Source organism: Notothenia rossii, assembly GCF_949606895.1.
Source record: "Notothenia rossii genome assembly, chromosome: 1".
NCBI lineage: Eukaryota > Metazoa > Chordata > Actinopteri > Perciformes > Nototheniidae > Notothenia > Notothenia rossii.
This window is the reverse complement of record NC_136912.1, coordinates 53,235,957-53,253,365: the sequence shown is the minus strand read 5'-3', so window position 1 is coordinate 53,253,365 and position 17,409 is coordinate 53,235,957. Positions and strand designations below refer to the sequence as shown.

At 42.2% G+C, this 17,409-nt stretch overlaps 1 protein-coding gene across 1 annotated transcript in view; it reads right to left on the bottom strand.

The window, feature by feature from the left end:
• nfia (nuclear factor I/A) overlaps positions 1-17,409 on the bottom strand; it is a 234,917-nt gene that overhangs the window by 143,267 nt on the left and 74,241 nt on the right. The window contains exon 2 of the mRNA XM_079649883.1: positions 8,337-8,865. Within this exon, the coding sequence (XP_079506009.1) occupies positions 8,337-8,865 (529 nt within the window). The remainder of the gene's footprint in view (positions 1-8,336; positions 8,866-17,409) is intronic.

Below are 17,409 nucleotides of genomic sequence, written 5' to 3'. Positions count from 1 at the left end.
GTTAGCTATGAATCTTCCAAAACTTCCAAACATCTTGTCCTGGACATAGTTTCTACAGCATAAACTGTGCAACAGTACAGTAGGCCCACACAAACTGCAGAACATCGGGGCTTTGGGAACACTCAAATGATTTAATTCCCATTCGACCTGTTAAGGGGCTTTCCCCCCCGTTTTTTTCTCACAAAACTGTGTCTCACAAGAAGCTAACCTTTTGCTCAATGAGCCCTGAGCGAAAAAATGCTAACGCACTCTAGGTATAAATCGATCGAAATACTTATCGGATATGCACAAACAAGCTTAGCTAACAAGCTGAGATTCCACAGATTCTAGAAATATAAGTATCATCACTGAGCGATCAGAACTCGTGACAGGGGAAGCAAATACAGACATCACACGACGTAGCTTTAGGTAGCAAAACACAGAGATATGATCCCCTTTTGCTGTTATTCTGATCAAAAGCCGTGTTCAATGGCATTACAGTTTTTCTCAATTGCTAAACCCACTATTTAGAATCAAAATTCATTTCTTCAAAACAAGAACATAGCCATCTAAACAGAAACACACTTGTCATAACTCTGAATATCTTTTGCAAAATGCACTTACATGACCAAAACTGAAAATACTGGTCACAAAAAAGAATAAGTCGATCGAAACAGAACAAATTGTCCTCTAATGAGACAAATGTGTTTTCATAACTGAAACTCCGGTCACCATAACAACACATTCTACCATAACAATATACATTCCTTGCAAAGTGCTCTAAGGCACTCAAAACAAAAAATACCCCTTCCAAAACCAGATACCTTCTCCAAAAACAAACATTTGTCAGCTCATTAGAAGACTATTTGAACAGTCATTACTAAGTGGCACACTAAATACTGACTACAATCATCAATACACAAACCTCAAGCTATCGATATTGGAAACTGAACGGAAAACTGACAAGTTGGGAGAAACAAACTTACATATAGGAAAAACAGTGTGTTACTGTAACTATGTCATTGTTTTTATGTCTCATTTTCAGTAGAGCACCGTAACAGAAACAAAAGATGAATAGCAATACACTGGAAAAAAATAACATGGGTAAATGATGTAAATCAGCAGTAAAGCAGAGAATGAGATCTATATAGCTTTACTGATCTGCTCTTTGCCGTCTGTCTGGCCACATAGCCTCATCTACGTCACAGCGTATGTCTTCCCTTGCAAGGCAGCGTGGGAAATATCTCCTTGCGTGTCGACACCACCCTTGACAAACATCTTACTGAAGTGAGGGAGGTCTTTTATAGGATTCTCACTACTGTAATTACAATTACTATAGGAAATTCATTGATGTCAGCTGTGAGCAATTCATTTACATGGAAGTGAAGTACTCAATTCAGCCCAATACAAAAAAAAACATTTCTCAATGTGCAAAAAGGAAAAGACCACAATTACTGACTGTAAAAATGTTGTATCAGCTATAGCTAATCCTCCCCATATGAACATCTCAAAGAGCTATGCAAGTCATATCAACACTATTATAGCTTTACCGGCACCATTACAGTAAAAAACTTATTTTAACTACAGTCATGCAAATTCTATCTTGTAAATGTTTTCAATGTAACATCATTACTGTAAGGTATACAGTACATTCCATGGAGTTACCTTTTTCAATGGGGTGATTGACTGATAACAAGTGTTAATATTTTGCACATCAAGTGTCAATTAGTGTAGCTATGGTCTAAGTTTATGAGGAAGCGTTATCCACTGTGAGAAGATTTTTTTTTGTTTTGTAGACATGAGTTACACAAAAGATTTTTGATCTTTGTGTAGAGAATTGTAACTTCAGTTAGAGAATTGTGTGATCTGTTTTGCAAAACACTGCTTAGCATCTGCATTTTGTGTGATATCAATGATAAATGGTATACTGTTGTAGAGAAATGGTTTTCTGTTTCGATGGCTGTGCTGTTGGTTTGATGAAAGGAATTTTGATTCTAAATAGTGGGTTTAGCGATTGAGAAAAACTGTAAAACGAGAAAAACGCGGCTGAAGGTTAATCCATAGGTTAATGCAATGTGTCTGTCACTTTGAAAAAATTATTGATGATCCATAATTACATTTTTAGTTTAGTTTTCATATTAGCTGCTAATGATAGCTTCCAGAGTGTATGACAGCTCCCTGTTTTGTCTCCTTGGATACGAGTCCAAACAACTCACAGACTGCCTTGGGCCGGGCGCTGAAATTGTAGCCCTTGGACCATCAGATCTGACGATGCTGATTGGCTGAAATTATGTTTCGGCGGCATAGTACTTTTCAGGTAGCAACAGTCAACACTTGGTTGGCTGATGCTGCACTTAGGGCTCTTTTCTTACCGCCCAGACAAGAGAGGGTAATGATACACGTTAATGGTCCAATCAGCTCGCTCATCTCCGATCTCATTGCTCAAACACCTAAATGGAAGTGTGAGGACAACTGGAAGCACCTCTGTGACGGGATTGGCTGCAGAGCCACTAACTTAAATGTACAACTCATTCTATCAAACGTTTATGATTCCATTTCTCTAATTATATTGAATTAACTTTACTGCGCACATAAATATTATCTCATCTGTAATAAATGTTAACGTCTTTATTTCCGGCTATGATGGTTCTAAATCACTGAATGCTGGAGTCAACCTTTTCTAACTTTTTGTTCCTGTTCCTGTCCCCCGAGCTCTGTGGGAGTGTGTGTGTTGTTAATGAGGTGGGGGTGTTTATCTTAGAGGTTAAACGGGCTGATGATAGGGGGCACGACCTCCACGCTGTGACCTCTGACCTTTCTGCACGTGTTAAGCGTTCCTGTGATAGTGACACCCGCTTCTGCTGCTGTGGGCGAGCTAACAGTAAATCAGGGAGAGGAGGGGGGCTAACCCTTGACCCTAAACAAACACACATCACACACACACACACACACACACACACACACACACACACTAACTGTTCAGACATATGACTGTGTGTGTGTGTGTGTGTGTGTGTGTGTGTGTGTGTGTGTGTGTGTGTGTGTGTGTGTGTGTGCATGCGTGCGTGCGTGCGTGCGTGCGTGTGTGCGTGCGTGTGTGTGTGCGTGTGTGTGTGTGCGTGCGTGCGTGCGTGTGCGTGTGTGTGTGTGTGTGTGCATGTGTGTTCACTGTTGACAGCAGTCAGTGAGAGTCTGTTCTTGTGAAAAGCTCCACCTGTAAGACAGCCAGCAGCTACTTCCTGTTTTCTGAACTCCTCGCTGTACAACGGCATCATTCTGCACCAAACTGGAAGAGAAGTCCACAATCTTTAGCCGTTTTGGTGAGATGGTGTCATTGATTTATTCATCATTTCCTTTATAAAACCTTCAATTGAAAATCTACAATTAAAAAAAATATATATATAAAACATTTCTTTTAAACCTCACAATACAAAATACCCAACAACAGAAATATTTTGACTTGGTTAATGACTTAAGGCCCAGATACACCGGCCAGTCACCTGAGAAGTCGCCGACGCCGACACCGACTGTTGCGTCGCCGGACTCTCCTGTGTATTTGCCGACTTCGCGCACTGGAACACATCGCAAATCCGAGCCGAGCACGTATGAACTGCGCATACGTGAGTGGCAATAACTCTCCTTACCAGCAGGCGGCGGTAGTGTGTATTCATCATTCAAAAGAGGCAACAACCGGAACAACCGGAAGACAGAGAAGAAGAACCGACTCCGTGATATAAACAAACAACAAATTGCGTTTTTCTTTCCATTTTCACTCTCGTCCATTGAAAACATGAACGAACAGGAGCAGGACGAACGGGAGGTACTGGAGCTAGCAGCCCTTGGACTCACGCTTGTGTTGAACCATTTGTTTACCTCCCTCACTTCCGTTTACGCTTCTCATGCACTGATTCGCTAGCTGAACAGCCAATCAGTGTTATCCCTTTGTCCGACTTCCGGTGGTGTTCTCGACGCCGATTCAACATGTTGAATCTGCAAGAAAAGGCGTCAGGTCGGCAGAAAAGACCCGACGGTGCGGCGCACACCACTCATGTTCGGCCTGACTCCCATTTACTGCCGATTTCGGGCCGGTGTATCTGGGCCTTTAAAGGTCCCATTTCATGGCCATTTCCACTGATCATAATTCCATTGTTGAGATTTACTAGAATAGATTTATATTGTGCAATTTTCCAAAATCACTGTGGTTTCTCATACAGCATCTCTGTAAACTACGTGTATTCACTGAATTTCACTCTCTGCCTTTAACGGCTCATTGTAGCTCCAATAGCTCCAGCCCCCACCCTCCCTGTGACGTTGTGAATCGCGCTGAGCTCCGTGGAGGTGTGGTTTCCTTGTTTAGCGATACACAGCGAAACACAGCCAAACTCACCCTGAGCACACACAAAGTCACAGCCGAAGTAAAAACAATAAGTGTGGCTTGATATCGAGTAAGTAAAACGTTGATAAACGCTGTGAGAATGGGTCTGCAGAGAGAATTTCGCCTCGATCCCAACTGTCTGTTATTAGCCTGCAGCCAGGGAGGAGAGATCAGCAGAGCTGCATGCACTGAGTGTGTGTGTGAGGAAGTCTGTGGATTGGTCAATTTGGACAAATCAGCGGGGGCTTAACGTAACCGCTCCGCGGACGTAACGTAACGGCTCCACGGATTGGTCCATTTGGTTCCGGGAAACGCATGACATCATGAGTTACCCGGAAGAATCAATGGACAGCGACGTATCTCCAATGAGGCGTTTTGGGGAGGTATTTTCTGTGTTAGAGTTTTACTCGCTACAGGGTGTGGGTTTTGACTCTGCAGACCGTTTACATACAGAAAAACCTTCATAAAAGGTTTGACATGGGACCTTTAAATCGACACCCTGCCTGTCCTAAATGCAGTCAGATTTAGATTTAACCACCACCACCATTTTCCAGAACTTTAACCGAGAGCTCTGAGCGTCATTCCACAATCATAAGAGCTTTAAAAACAACCCTAAGTAAAATGACACACCAAAAAGTGTGTCAGAGTGAAGACCCAATTTAGATCAATAGAATTTCAAGATAGTACAAAAAATAGTTGCATTAAAGTTAAAGAAAAATACATAAGACAGCTGCCGGACTGAAGGAACACACTTTGAATCTGTTACTGCTTCTCCTGAAACCAAATGAAACTTAATATAAAGTTCAAGCCAACTTCAGATGTCATGTCTTTGAGGTTCTAACATCCTGCTGCTGAACGCTGAGAGGATTAAATGATGAATGGTTGGTGGTTTCCCCCCCCACACACACACGGAGTCAGTGGTATGGGGATGAATTTAATTACGGGCTCGGCAGCCCTGACAGAGCCCGCCTCCGGCGCGGTCCCCCCGGAGGTCAGCCGCCTTCACGTGGCTTTCAATCAACGCCACCGCTCCAGAAAAGCTCCGTAGCCTTAAATAAGGGGCAGGACGAAACCTGAGCCTCCTACAACTAAACGGGGGGAGAGAGAAAGGGGAATGGGGGGGGCGGGAGTGCTCTGTGGGCACCTTGCACTTCTCCCTCTCAAGATAGAAACTCCTGAACTGTTATGAAAAGACATTCCGGATCAAACAAAAACCTTAATTTAGCAAAAGAGAACACAAACATATCTCCACCAATGATCAGTGTTTCTCCTGCAGAGAAGTATCATCTCTCTGACGGCTTCTCAGCCTGTGCCAACCATTGGAGCTTTCTCCGACTGAGAGTCCACCTCAACAGAAAGCCACAAACATTCGACTGCAGCTTCAGCCAAAAAACATTTATTTTGCTCTGAGTGTGTGAAGCGTCCACAGCTGGTTGCTGCCACCGCACAGTGCAAACACACCGCGGTCTGAGTGCAGGGGTGGGAGCAGTCTTTGGGCTCAGAGAAGCTGCAGTCTGCCAGAAGGAAAGCATTGTCATTTTCACAGACCAAGATCTTTCTCAGAACGCTGTGCGGGTTTGTGACTACTGACAGTTGCATCTCCACAAAAACAGGACAAAAAGTATAATCTGCAACATAAAATGCCTTTTTTCCTTAAAATGTCCTTCCTAAAACATATTTTCATGACATCACTTTTTCTGTTTGCATTTGAACCCCCAAATACAAGTTTATCCTTAAAAGAATGTGAAGAACAAGAAAGGAAAACATGGCATTTAGAAGTGTCTAGAGCTGTCAATCACATTACTACTATTATTTATTGCTATTAATTCAAGTGAGTAATCTTCTGCATCTGCTGATTCATGTGGGCCTAAAGTTCCACAACAGCCACAGTTGTGATCCGTATTAGTTTTCCCTGTTTTATTTTGTCCCGTCAAGATCTGTCTTTGGTTTCTTTTTTTATTTTGAAAGATGTTCACCCCCCCACCGTCTTGTCTGTTGCTTCCTGTCTCTGTGTTCCCTCCTGCCTGATTGTGTTCACCTGGTGCCCCTGTGTTTTCTCCTCCCTCCCCACCTGTGTCTTGTTTGTGTGATTAGTCTTGTGTGCATTTAAGTTCTGGTTTTTCTGTTAGTCTTTGTGAGATTCTTGATGTTTCTGGATGGATTTTGATTCCGAAGGAGTTTTTGTTTTGCCTTATTTTACCTTGTTGCCTGGCCTTGTTCCGCAATTAAAGAAGTTTTTGTTTTCAACCAATCTTCTGCATTTGGGCCATGTTGTACCTTGCCGTGACAGCCACTGGATAGACCTTGAGGATCTTTTGCTGATTCCAGGGTCAGGAAAAATTACTGAAATTCAGTAATAATTAAACTGAATTTACAAAATACTTGAAACTGTTGGATTGTCATTGGATATTCTGTTTTCTCAGAAAATAAAACTTTAGCAAATCAAAATAAGACAACCATGATAACAAGGATATATTAAGGTTGTGTCTGTTATCCTGGTAAAGATATCTGAAAGCTGTCCTCCTTCCTCAAGAAAACTCTAAAGCTCCAACAAACTTTGAGCTATGTGCCAAGCACTGCGAGCATCTGCCAAAAACTCTGCACGCTCGCTGCTGCATGCTCAAATATTCCAACCAGCCAAATTATCTTCCTGTGAAATCCGTCACAAATCGGGGAAACATGCTGAGCAATCTCTCTGGATAATTGTGTTTTGTTTTTTTAAACCTGTTAAATGTGCCAGCTTCTGGCAGAAGCTCTGCTCTGCCCTCAGAAGGCCGCGGGGTGAGGAAGACCAGCACAGATCCCCCCCCGACTTTTGCTTTACTGACCGCTGATGAAGTGATGCTTGTCTGATGCCTGTCTGATGCCTGTCTGATGCCTGTCTGATGCCTGTCTGACGCTGATAACGCGTTTGTCTCTGAGACACAGCATGCTGTGAGAGGGAAGGTGCTTTTTCATCCTAACAATCAACAGAAGATAATCGGAACCTAGAGCCCAAAGAAGATCATTAAAAAAAATTGAAATGGGTATCTACTGTATATCTTAAAACAAGAAAGAAAAATGTTAGCATTTAAAATCAGCTTACCATTGTTTCACATCCTATTCCTCATTAAGTTGACCAAATTCATTTGTCATGGACTTCACGTTTTCTGAGACTTTCATCCTTGGTGGTTTATAAGTCCACTTATGCACCTGCTGATGATACTGTGATATGATGTTGGGTCCCAAAACGGCTACTAAATGGACCGGAGGAGAGATTATTTGCCAACTACTGATTTAAACATCAATAATACTATTTAGATAAATGAAATTGACTTTGAAAAACATTTGACAAATCCCTCTAAGAACACAGGCCAACGTCCACTGGAAAAACAAGTGTTCTGTAAAATGTTAGCTAACCTGTTGATATGAGTAAAGAAAGCTACAGATTTCAGGAAAGATTTCATAAACTATCCAACTGACAATTAGACTAAAATCTGCAACAAAGCCAAAGACCACTTTTATAAAAAAGGTATGCCAATGTTAGTTTTTACATAACTTACAGTCAGGTCTCTTTCAGCTTTATAGGCTCTCTTGATATCCAGAATGGGAATATCACTAAACTGCTGATCTCAAGCTCAATGCTACAGACATTATGGCTGCCTGGAGAAGACCCAGAGTCGAGTTAAACCACTGCACTTTTTTAAAACGTTTTGGTATTTCAACATATACAGTATATAGATAAGAAAAAGAGTGAACCAACAAACAACGAGCAGTCAATAAATAAAGACACCAAAGATGAAGTGAGACCCTACAGGAAGCCAAAGGAAAAAATGGCTGCCCTTATATTACAGAAGAAAGACTGTGGAGCTTCTGAAGGTGTGTGTCACTGTGTGTTCATCGTGTTTTTATCACATGTACACTTATACAGAAAGCAGCAGCTCAGCATCCAATCACACACTCACACACATGAAGAAGAATAAGAGGAGGCTCAGGGACTTACCGGCGTGCACGAAGTAGGCCAGGTAGAGATCCAGCTCCTTAACTGAAACTCCAATGTGATGCGGCTGCACACACAGGGTGGGGTTTGAACACTGAGGAGACTTTACCAGCCTCTCCCCGTCAGTACTTTCGAGGGGAATCCCTTTGAATAAAATCACCATGACCAGGTCCAGCCTCCACACTTTGTCCGCCTGGCGCAGGCAGTCGATCCTCCTCATCTTGCCTTTCTGGTCAGGGTTGGAGAGCACACAGCACGGAGCCTTCTTCCCCGTCACCGTCAGCACAAAGTCCTCTCTGAACTCGGGCCGGATGTCCTTGCGCAACTTGGCCAGGAGGCGAGACGCCCACTTCTGTTTGACCTCAGGCTTCTCGCCCAGCAGCTCGTCCTTCACGGCACGCTCCTCCTCCTTGGACATGCGCTTCTCATGCTTCTTGAAGTACTTCCTCTTGCGGGCCTGCAGGTTGAACCATGTGTAGGCGAAGGCCCGGACGTGGGGGAGCAGGGCCTCGATGAAAGGATGGAATTCATCCTGAGGAAGAGAGAGGAGAGACGTGTCAATGACAATCAAACCAACATGCAACAACACAGCTTCCTGCTTTAAAGGAAAATCACTTGATTCCACTCTAAACTGTATCATCATATATCTATTTATTTGTATTCATATATATTATAGATAAATATCTTTACATATATATTCTGTGTCATGTAGTTTAATTTCTTCATGTAGGCTGTATGACAGTTACTTCTTTCCATGAGAAAAAGGTTTTTGTAGCATCATTTTTGGACACTTTCAGCACAACATTTTTGGAAGGTTTGGTTCTTTACTTTATTTTCAAGTTTCAAGGCTTTTATTGTCATGTTGTACAGCTAGAGTAGTTATGACAATGGAAATCTTAGGTCACAGACTCCTCCAACAGTGCAACAAGATAACACAGATACAATAGTACAAGTAAATAAAATAAAATAGAATATAATAGAAACAGAATATTATAGAAACAGTGCAGATAAAAAAGATAAAAAGGATCAAGGGGAGAGGGAAATGCTGAAGGAAATAAAGTAGGGATGGAAATGAAGGAGGAAAGAAGGGGCAAAGAAAGGAGAGGGGATAAAACAGAGACAAGATTGACACAAAGAAGACTGTAGGACATTCATCAGATAGGAAAACCAAAGTATGACGAAGAAAGCAAAGCAGAGAATATTAAGTACATTTCCAAGGAGGAAAAAGAACAGAAGCAAATAAACAGAAAACAAAGAAGGGGAAAACCGAAATAAATAATGATACAAGGAGAGTCTGGAGAACAGAGGGGGTTAAGGAAGCAAGTTGAGAGGCAATAAAAGACAAAGAAGGAAACAACAAAGGAAGGATAGCAGCGAATGCAAAAGGAAGAAAGAAGGAAGTTGTGTACAAAGAATGAGTTGTGATTCTGACAGTAATCCGCTAACTGATCACAGGTCAGAAGGCTTGTGTGTGCTGCATGGGTTCAGGCTGCAGAGCGCTCTCTCTCGGCCCACACACACTCTTTAGTGCCAGTTCAGCCTGTCTACTGCTGTCTTGGCTTTCAGGCAGGAATGTGGGTCTGTGGGGGTCTGCCAAACCCGAAGAAAAAAAACAGAATCCCACCAACGATCGACCAACCAACAAACCAGTGGCAGGCGAGCAGAAAGAGGCCGCCACAAGCACAGAGGCTCCCATCAGGGATTAAAGGTTAATTAAAGGTGCATTATGAGGCTTTGGCTGATGAATACTGCCCAATTTCGGGTTGGTTACACCTGCTCTTCCCCCTCCTCCTCTCTTAAATTCAATTCAAACTGGCAAAACATAATTTAAATGAGGTACTGCAAAGATTATCAACAATATTATGAAACTGATCTAACTTTGAATGGTTTTGGTTATTGACTCAGTCAGAACAGTCCACATGTGTCCAGAATCTGTCTGAATATTGAACTTATTTGAAGACAAATTAAACGTTAGGGTTCAATCACTTATTTAATAACTGCTTTATACCAGAGGTCTTGCTTTTGTATATCATTATCTGCAGAAGATGTACCGTTTTCAATTTATTTCCCTTCAATAAAAAAATATCCTCTGTTTTTAATTCCGTCACGTTTCAGTTTTTGATCTATGCATTTATTTTTGATAATAACAACAATAAAAGGTTGAGCAAGTGTCAAGTCTGAAAACTAAAATCCACGGATGCGAAGTCTTTACATTGTTTCCATGGCACCTTGTTTGTATTTATTTATAGAAGGAGCATGCATACAAAAACATTAATCTCAGCAAAACAGAAGATATGCAATATGCCAGATTATAGCTAATAGCTCATTTCCATGTGTGGCCCTCAGGCAGGTTCATAACAATCAATGTCAACCTTGGCGGTGCAGTGTATGAGAAATGTAGATATTGTTGATACATGTTTCTTTTTTTTGCTCTTAGGGTTTGGACAGTCGTCTGCGGTGAAGCTCAGTGGAAAACCTGTCATTTCAGTTTGTCGGTTTAAACACTGAAGGACGGGCAGAAAAACACTTTCATCACCAAGAGCACAGAAAACACAGACGGACAGAAAACATCTTCTTGGAACCTTCCTTATTTGGATAAAAGTTCTCGGAGGGTACCTGAGCAGGATTGGAGGCCCTGTCCCTCCTCGAGAGCCACGTATTGAAAATAAATACATAAAAAACACTTAACTATTCATAGATAGTCAAACCGAGATAAATCTTGGTGTTATTTGTTAAAAATCCAGGATTCCCAAACTGTCTCTAAGGCCCATTGGCTCCCATTGAGGAGGTGAACCTGGAGATTGATTTTTATTTGTATTCTTTTTGGATCAACTTGAAGATCTGGGTTAAAATATTTAGTTAAATACAGGAACATCCGGAGGAGGTTTTTTTTTTGCAGCCAGACGCTCTGCAGCCAGACGCTCTGCAGCCAGACGCTCAGCAGGCGTTCTCGGACGCTCTTGCAGGACGGCCGAACACCGACTTTTGTAATTTGTGGTTACTGTTAGAAGTGAGATGTGTTTCTGTTTATGTCCTCTGGCCGTTAAGAACAACAAGGGTCTGCTGGAGGAATGATGTGTGCCTCCACACACATGCGCAGACACACACACTACGCATTCCACAGTGGATCTGCAGCTCGGCGCTCTGGCTGCAGCCACATACCAACATTCCTCACAGTGCAGCGTCTCTGCTTCCTGATCGCTCACACATCGGCCTCCTCCGCCGCTTCACACTCTGTCCGTCCGCCGCAAACAAAATCCCGTTTAACAAGTCACTCTGCCTCATTGTCTGCCTTAAAAAACGTGCCTTGCTGCGAGCAGGGGTGAGATAATCCCCCTCCCTTTCGGCTTCCCCTACACTGTTTTCTGAAATGTGTCTTTAAATAAAATAATCCTGTTTGTGCATCCATGTCAAGATAGTGATTCAGCAAATGTACTGATACTAGCTACTTTTTTATGTTTCGTTTTTTAAGAACAGTAGAAAATGTCCCTTTTCGGTCCGATAATCAATCTTGTTCTATCTGTACCTTATTTTGATTCAAGGCTACAGTGAAAATCAAAGCAGAGAGCTTCACCAGAATTAAATAATTATTACAATAAAATAATTTATAAGGAAATGTGAGATAAGTTCAACCCAATGGCTGTTTTTGCTGAATTTTCTAGGAAAATAAAATATGTTCATACGAGGAATTTTTGAGAACTGCAAAAAACACTGGTCTTTCAGTCATATTGTCTCCCATTTGAGCTTTCTGTGGCTCGGTTTTGAAGCTGACGTGTAACACTGCTCCCCAGGTTGTTTTTTCCTCTCTTTTAAGGTCTTTCTTTCTTTCGGCATCGGAGGAAATCGCCATTTCTAAACCCGTGAGGAGAGTCTGAGATCCGACGCTTACACGTTCCCCCTCTGCAGGGGATTCTTTCTACACAAGAGGCCTGTCAAACTGTTCCTCTGATAAACAAACACTTCTAAATACACTGTTTTCAGTATAAAATGTGGAAGACCCAATCTCTTTGTGGTACATTTTAAGATTTCATTCATGACCAATAATGGATGTGGATAAAATGTGTTTCTTTCGTGACGTTTATTATGTATTTTTTAAATTTGACTTTTGTAATAATCACATTTTAATTTTTTAGATCCTGCTCCTGTGACCACACAATTATATTAAGATCTACTCTTGGCATTTTCTGAAATCATGAAATTCAAGTGACAAAAAAGTAGCCGAAACCAATCCAATATGCAAGACGTAACTAATGTTGAGCAAACCCCAAACATCCAGATCTCGTCGGCAATCACAATCTCTGGAACGCCACTGACACAGACGTGGAAATAAAGCCAACAAATACTTCAAATGACCAAAAGCCTTGTTAAAGTAGTTAAATTACGTAAAAATCGATTAACAGGTTTCATATGAGGGCGCCCCCTGCAGGCCGAGGAGCCAAACACACACACTACATTTACTGACACAAGGTTTGGGGGGGGGGGGGGGGGGAGATTTATATCAGGAAATATACGTTTAAAGTTCAACTTTATAAACATTTAGCAAATTATATAAACATAAATATATTAATATTACAATTAAAAATGTGGGATGCCAAATAAATAAATGGTGTCTGGCACAGAGTCTTTGTTATTTGTAGGGATGAATACATGGCTTCAGAATCAGCCTGACCATTGTCCAATGTTGTTTAATAATCACATTTATCATAAACCATAAATAGATATGAATAAAATCAACAAATGAATAATGAAATCAATAAGCCAAAGAAAAAAACATCAGCTTGATTTTTTTACAAGAGCAAAGCAGTAAAAAACCATCTGTTTGAACTGCTAAACATTTGTCTTCCTGCCTCTTCATTGAGCAGGATTTATAAAACCAACAGCTGATTGTTGGTTTCACTGACTGATAATCAGATTAAACGTTAAAGCTTGTGTTCTGAACCGCGGTTCAAACACGTCTCCAAACAGACTGAATCTCTAACCAGAACATCAGGATGACAAATCAGTTTTTGGGAGGATTTAGGATTTATGAAAGATGCAGCAAAAATCTGACATTATACCAAAAGCTGAGGGTAAAATACCCGATCAGCAGAAACACCACTACATGATGTTACTGCTTGTGTCACTGACAATATAATATTTATTTAAAGCCTATAAATCTACTCATTTATAAATTATAAGATTTAAATATCAGTGCATCATCTGGTGTCTGAAGAAATTGAGAAAAAAAAAGGAAAAGATAATCCTTATGATAAAGTTAATTCAAATAATTGTTGGATTACAAGATATTTAAATATATAGCATTGTGATTTGTTTTAATTAAAGATTTAATATTGAAATCTATGTGTGTCCATTTGCCGTGGTTAATTTCAGGAGATTAAGCCAATAATTCCTGCAAAAGGAAAACATAATCTGCAGCTAGAATCTCCAAGATGTCACACCCAAAAAATCATTTTTAACCTCTGACCCTGAACACAACACTGTGGCAGAGATAAGGATGTTTAAAGAGCAAAAGTAGGTCAAATGTAAATTACTGACGGATAAATTAATGCAAATTAATCGAATTTTTTTGTTAAAGTGTAAAATAAAAATGTAATGTTAAGCTTGCTGCAGGTCTGCCCTGTCACCTCAGCAGCTCTCATCTTACAAAAACATTTCGTTTTTTAATGTAGACACACATATGTGTGAGAGGCCTTGGTTCATATAAGGCCTCAACTGGAAGGAAGCAATTCATAATCAAATCCACTTAGATTTGTACAGAACAGGATCAACCTGCATTGTTGAACACAAGCAGCCGGACTGGAAGTCCTGCAGCGGAGAGAGAGACCCTTCCCCTCCCGGCAAGACCCTGCAGTTAGCGTACTCACATTGATCTCTGCACACATATAAAGACGCACGGAGCCCAGAAACCACGTGTCACATTTATGAAATGACAACAAAAAATGCCATTGCACGTCTGGTTGAAACTGAACTACAGTCACAGCAGGTCGGCGGGTGCAGACAGAGTTTGAAAGTTAGGGGGTATCGAAAAGAGAAATCACCAGCAGGATTACGTGTCCTTCTCCAAACTTTTCTCCTCCACATTGTGCTTAACGTGTGCCATTCAGACTCATAGGGGAGGCTAAGAGGGAAGCCTCCTGAAAGAAGCCCCGCGCCCTGCAAACTCTGAGCCGGAGATCCGGTCAAGGCTGGCCGGGCAGCGGGAGCCTGAGCCGGGCTTCAGTCAGAGGAGCAGCCCGCAGAGAAACACACACCCAGCGGCTCAAACCTGCTAACAAACTACTCAGAAACACGCAAATTGGACCGAAGAAAAGTTGACAAAAGTTCTGAGGGATAAATGACTGCTCGGAGCTAAAACATGTGAACTTCTGAGGCGCAGTCCGCCATGTGCCGCGAGCAGAGGAAGACGGCAGTGGGAGTGTGAAGAGAGAGCAAAGACTATAGGAGCAGTCCATACCGCCCATACCGTCCCGAGCACAGGCAGAGAGCCCGGACACAGCTCCCTGCCAAAACCAGCGTCAAGAAACATTGAACAAGTTTGAAAAGCACTCACCTGTGTTAAACATAGCGGAGAATACATATCTGTCGATCTAATCTTAGATCTGGAAGGCGTGTGTTTATGTGTGTGTGGGTTACTGTAACTCCAGCCGGTGTGTGTGTGTGTGTGTGTTTGTGCGCGCGTGTGTGTGTGTGTGTTTATGTGTGTGAAAAAGGAAGGAACAGAAAACAGGAGTGAGAGAGGGGAAACAGAGCCCTCCTTTTGCCCCCTTCGCTTTCACATTTCCAACCAGGGCTGAACTTTGACCCCGCCTCAGGTTACATGTACTGTCCGGACCTGTTAGAGGCCCTCCGCCGGGGAGCGCACAACTTTCTGTCCTGACACGATGAACATCTCCAGCAACAAGAGCAAAGTCCCGTTATGAAAACTGAAAATTAAAAAAAATGTAAATCACAGGGAAGTCCGGTGTGGTGTCGGTGCTGAGGCGAGTGCGGCCGGTGCCGTTGGATGGTGCTAATCTCCAAATTGTCCCGAAACTGCATTTCAAACCGCCGGAGATTCGCGGTGACCAGCGGACCTCAGCAACATGTCTATCCGTGCTGCGGCGCGCTGTCGCCGGCGTGCGATGGTGCGGCTCCTTGGTGCTCGGGACGGTGTGCGCGGTGCAGTAGTGTCGGCGGAGAAAGATAACTGGGGAGGAAGAAAGAAAGGGCAAAACGGGATCCCTGAGCTGCCAGACGGCCGCCTCGCCTCTAAAACAACCGACAGCTGCTTTCCGTTAATGTTATCTCCAACAGGAGGAGACGGTAAAGAAGAGAGAGGGAGGGGGAGAGAGAGTGAGTCGGTGTGTCCCGGACGCAGAACGGAGCGCCACCTCCTCTCCGCTGCTCTGCTGTCTGCTCTCCGGCTCCGGTCCTCCACTCGCTCTGCTGCCTGGCTGCTCGGTGTGTGTGCGGCCGTGGACTGTGCGCACTGACCCTGCAGAGCCCGAACTGATCACACACTCTGCTTATTGATCAGGAGGGAAACATCGATCCTCCTCACGCAGTTTCACAAGTACAACCCGGTGACGCCGCTGATGTGTGTGAGAGTGTGTGTGCTCCGTGAACTGATCACTGTGTGGAATGATGGATTAGTTTCGATTAGAAGGCACGAACTGATTTCAGTGCATTTATAAAGACTTGACTGGATCCGGTGGGCAGCAGAACAACCAACTGGTGTATAATGGTTTATTTTCATTAGGAGGAAGACATTGATTTAATCCAACAGAGTAAATGAAGTTGTTTCTCCCGCGTCTTTTGCACAGATTTGGATGGTAACACCACACCTGACCGCCTCTGTCGGGGTCCAGCTGTAGCTCTGCGGCTCCCTCTCACTCCACAGGCTGCTTTATTTGTCCTGTCCCGTTACGAGACGGAAAACAAACTCCTATCCGGTGCTACACCTCGTGTCCAAATGCCACTCCGGAACCCCGTAAACCGTTAAATGCCTCTCTGCTCAAACGCAAAACAGCCGCTCCGGTGGGAAGTCAATAAGAAGCTGACAGCTGATCAGAAGTGATCTATGGAGATCTGACCGGATCCACTCACTGCAGGGACACACTCTATTACTTTCTCTGTAATTAAAGCCTCAAACACACAAATCATGTTTTATTAACTTGTTATTTTCTGAGGTTGTTGGAGCAGATTCACGTTACACAAAGTTATATAATATCAATGAGAACAGAGATCATAATTAGATATGGCCAATCAGCTCTCACATTCTTTTGTATTGCTTCTTGAGTATTTTACTATGTTTATGAGTAAGTATTTACTTTGCATAGACATTTTTATTTATTGAATCACTCTCTGCTCTATAAATGTTATTTGAGCATAAATGTTGTGATGCACCTGGAATCCTTTCGTTTTTTCTGGTTTGTCTTTGAGATGTTGTGCTCTCTTTGGTCCCTTTCAAAAAAACGTTTTATTTCAACTGCGTTTTATATCGTTTTGAGTGATAAAAAAACCTCCTGAACTTGAAGTTTAGTCCTCAGAAAAGTCAGAATTGGAACACAGTTAACTGGAGGAAAGGGTTATACTTATTTGTTTGGTGGATGTTTTGCACTTAAAATATTAAGTTAAGTCCAGGAATATTACGGCTTACTCAAAAGTAATTATTCTGCAGTACAAGGCCCTTTTAGAGTAATAAATGACTGTGTAATAACCAATAACACAGGATAATAATAATAAGTGGGGAATACATGTTAGGCTATGTCAGCGAACAAAGTAATAACATCTCACTCTGAAAATTGAAAAGGAACAGGAAGCCTTCCAAATAAAAAATGTACAAGTATTCACTTGACATCTCGTATTTTTGTATTTGTTTTATCACAGCACAGTGACGCTCTACTGATTTGTTTTTAAACTGACCTTTGAGGTGAATGGAGTGTACAGCACCCCTATCCACACATTACAGTATAACATGCAGAAAGAAGTGCCATCCTAATATTTTTTGATCACAAAAACATCAATACAATTATGTTTGGATCCTTAAAAAGATATTAACATTTACGAGAAATTATGAACCATCCCAAATGAATTA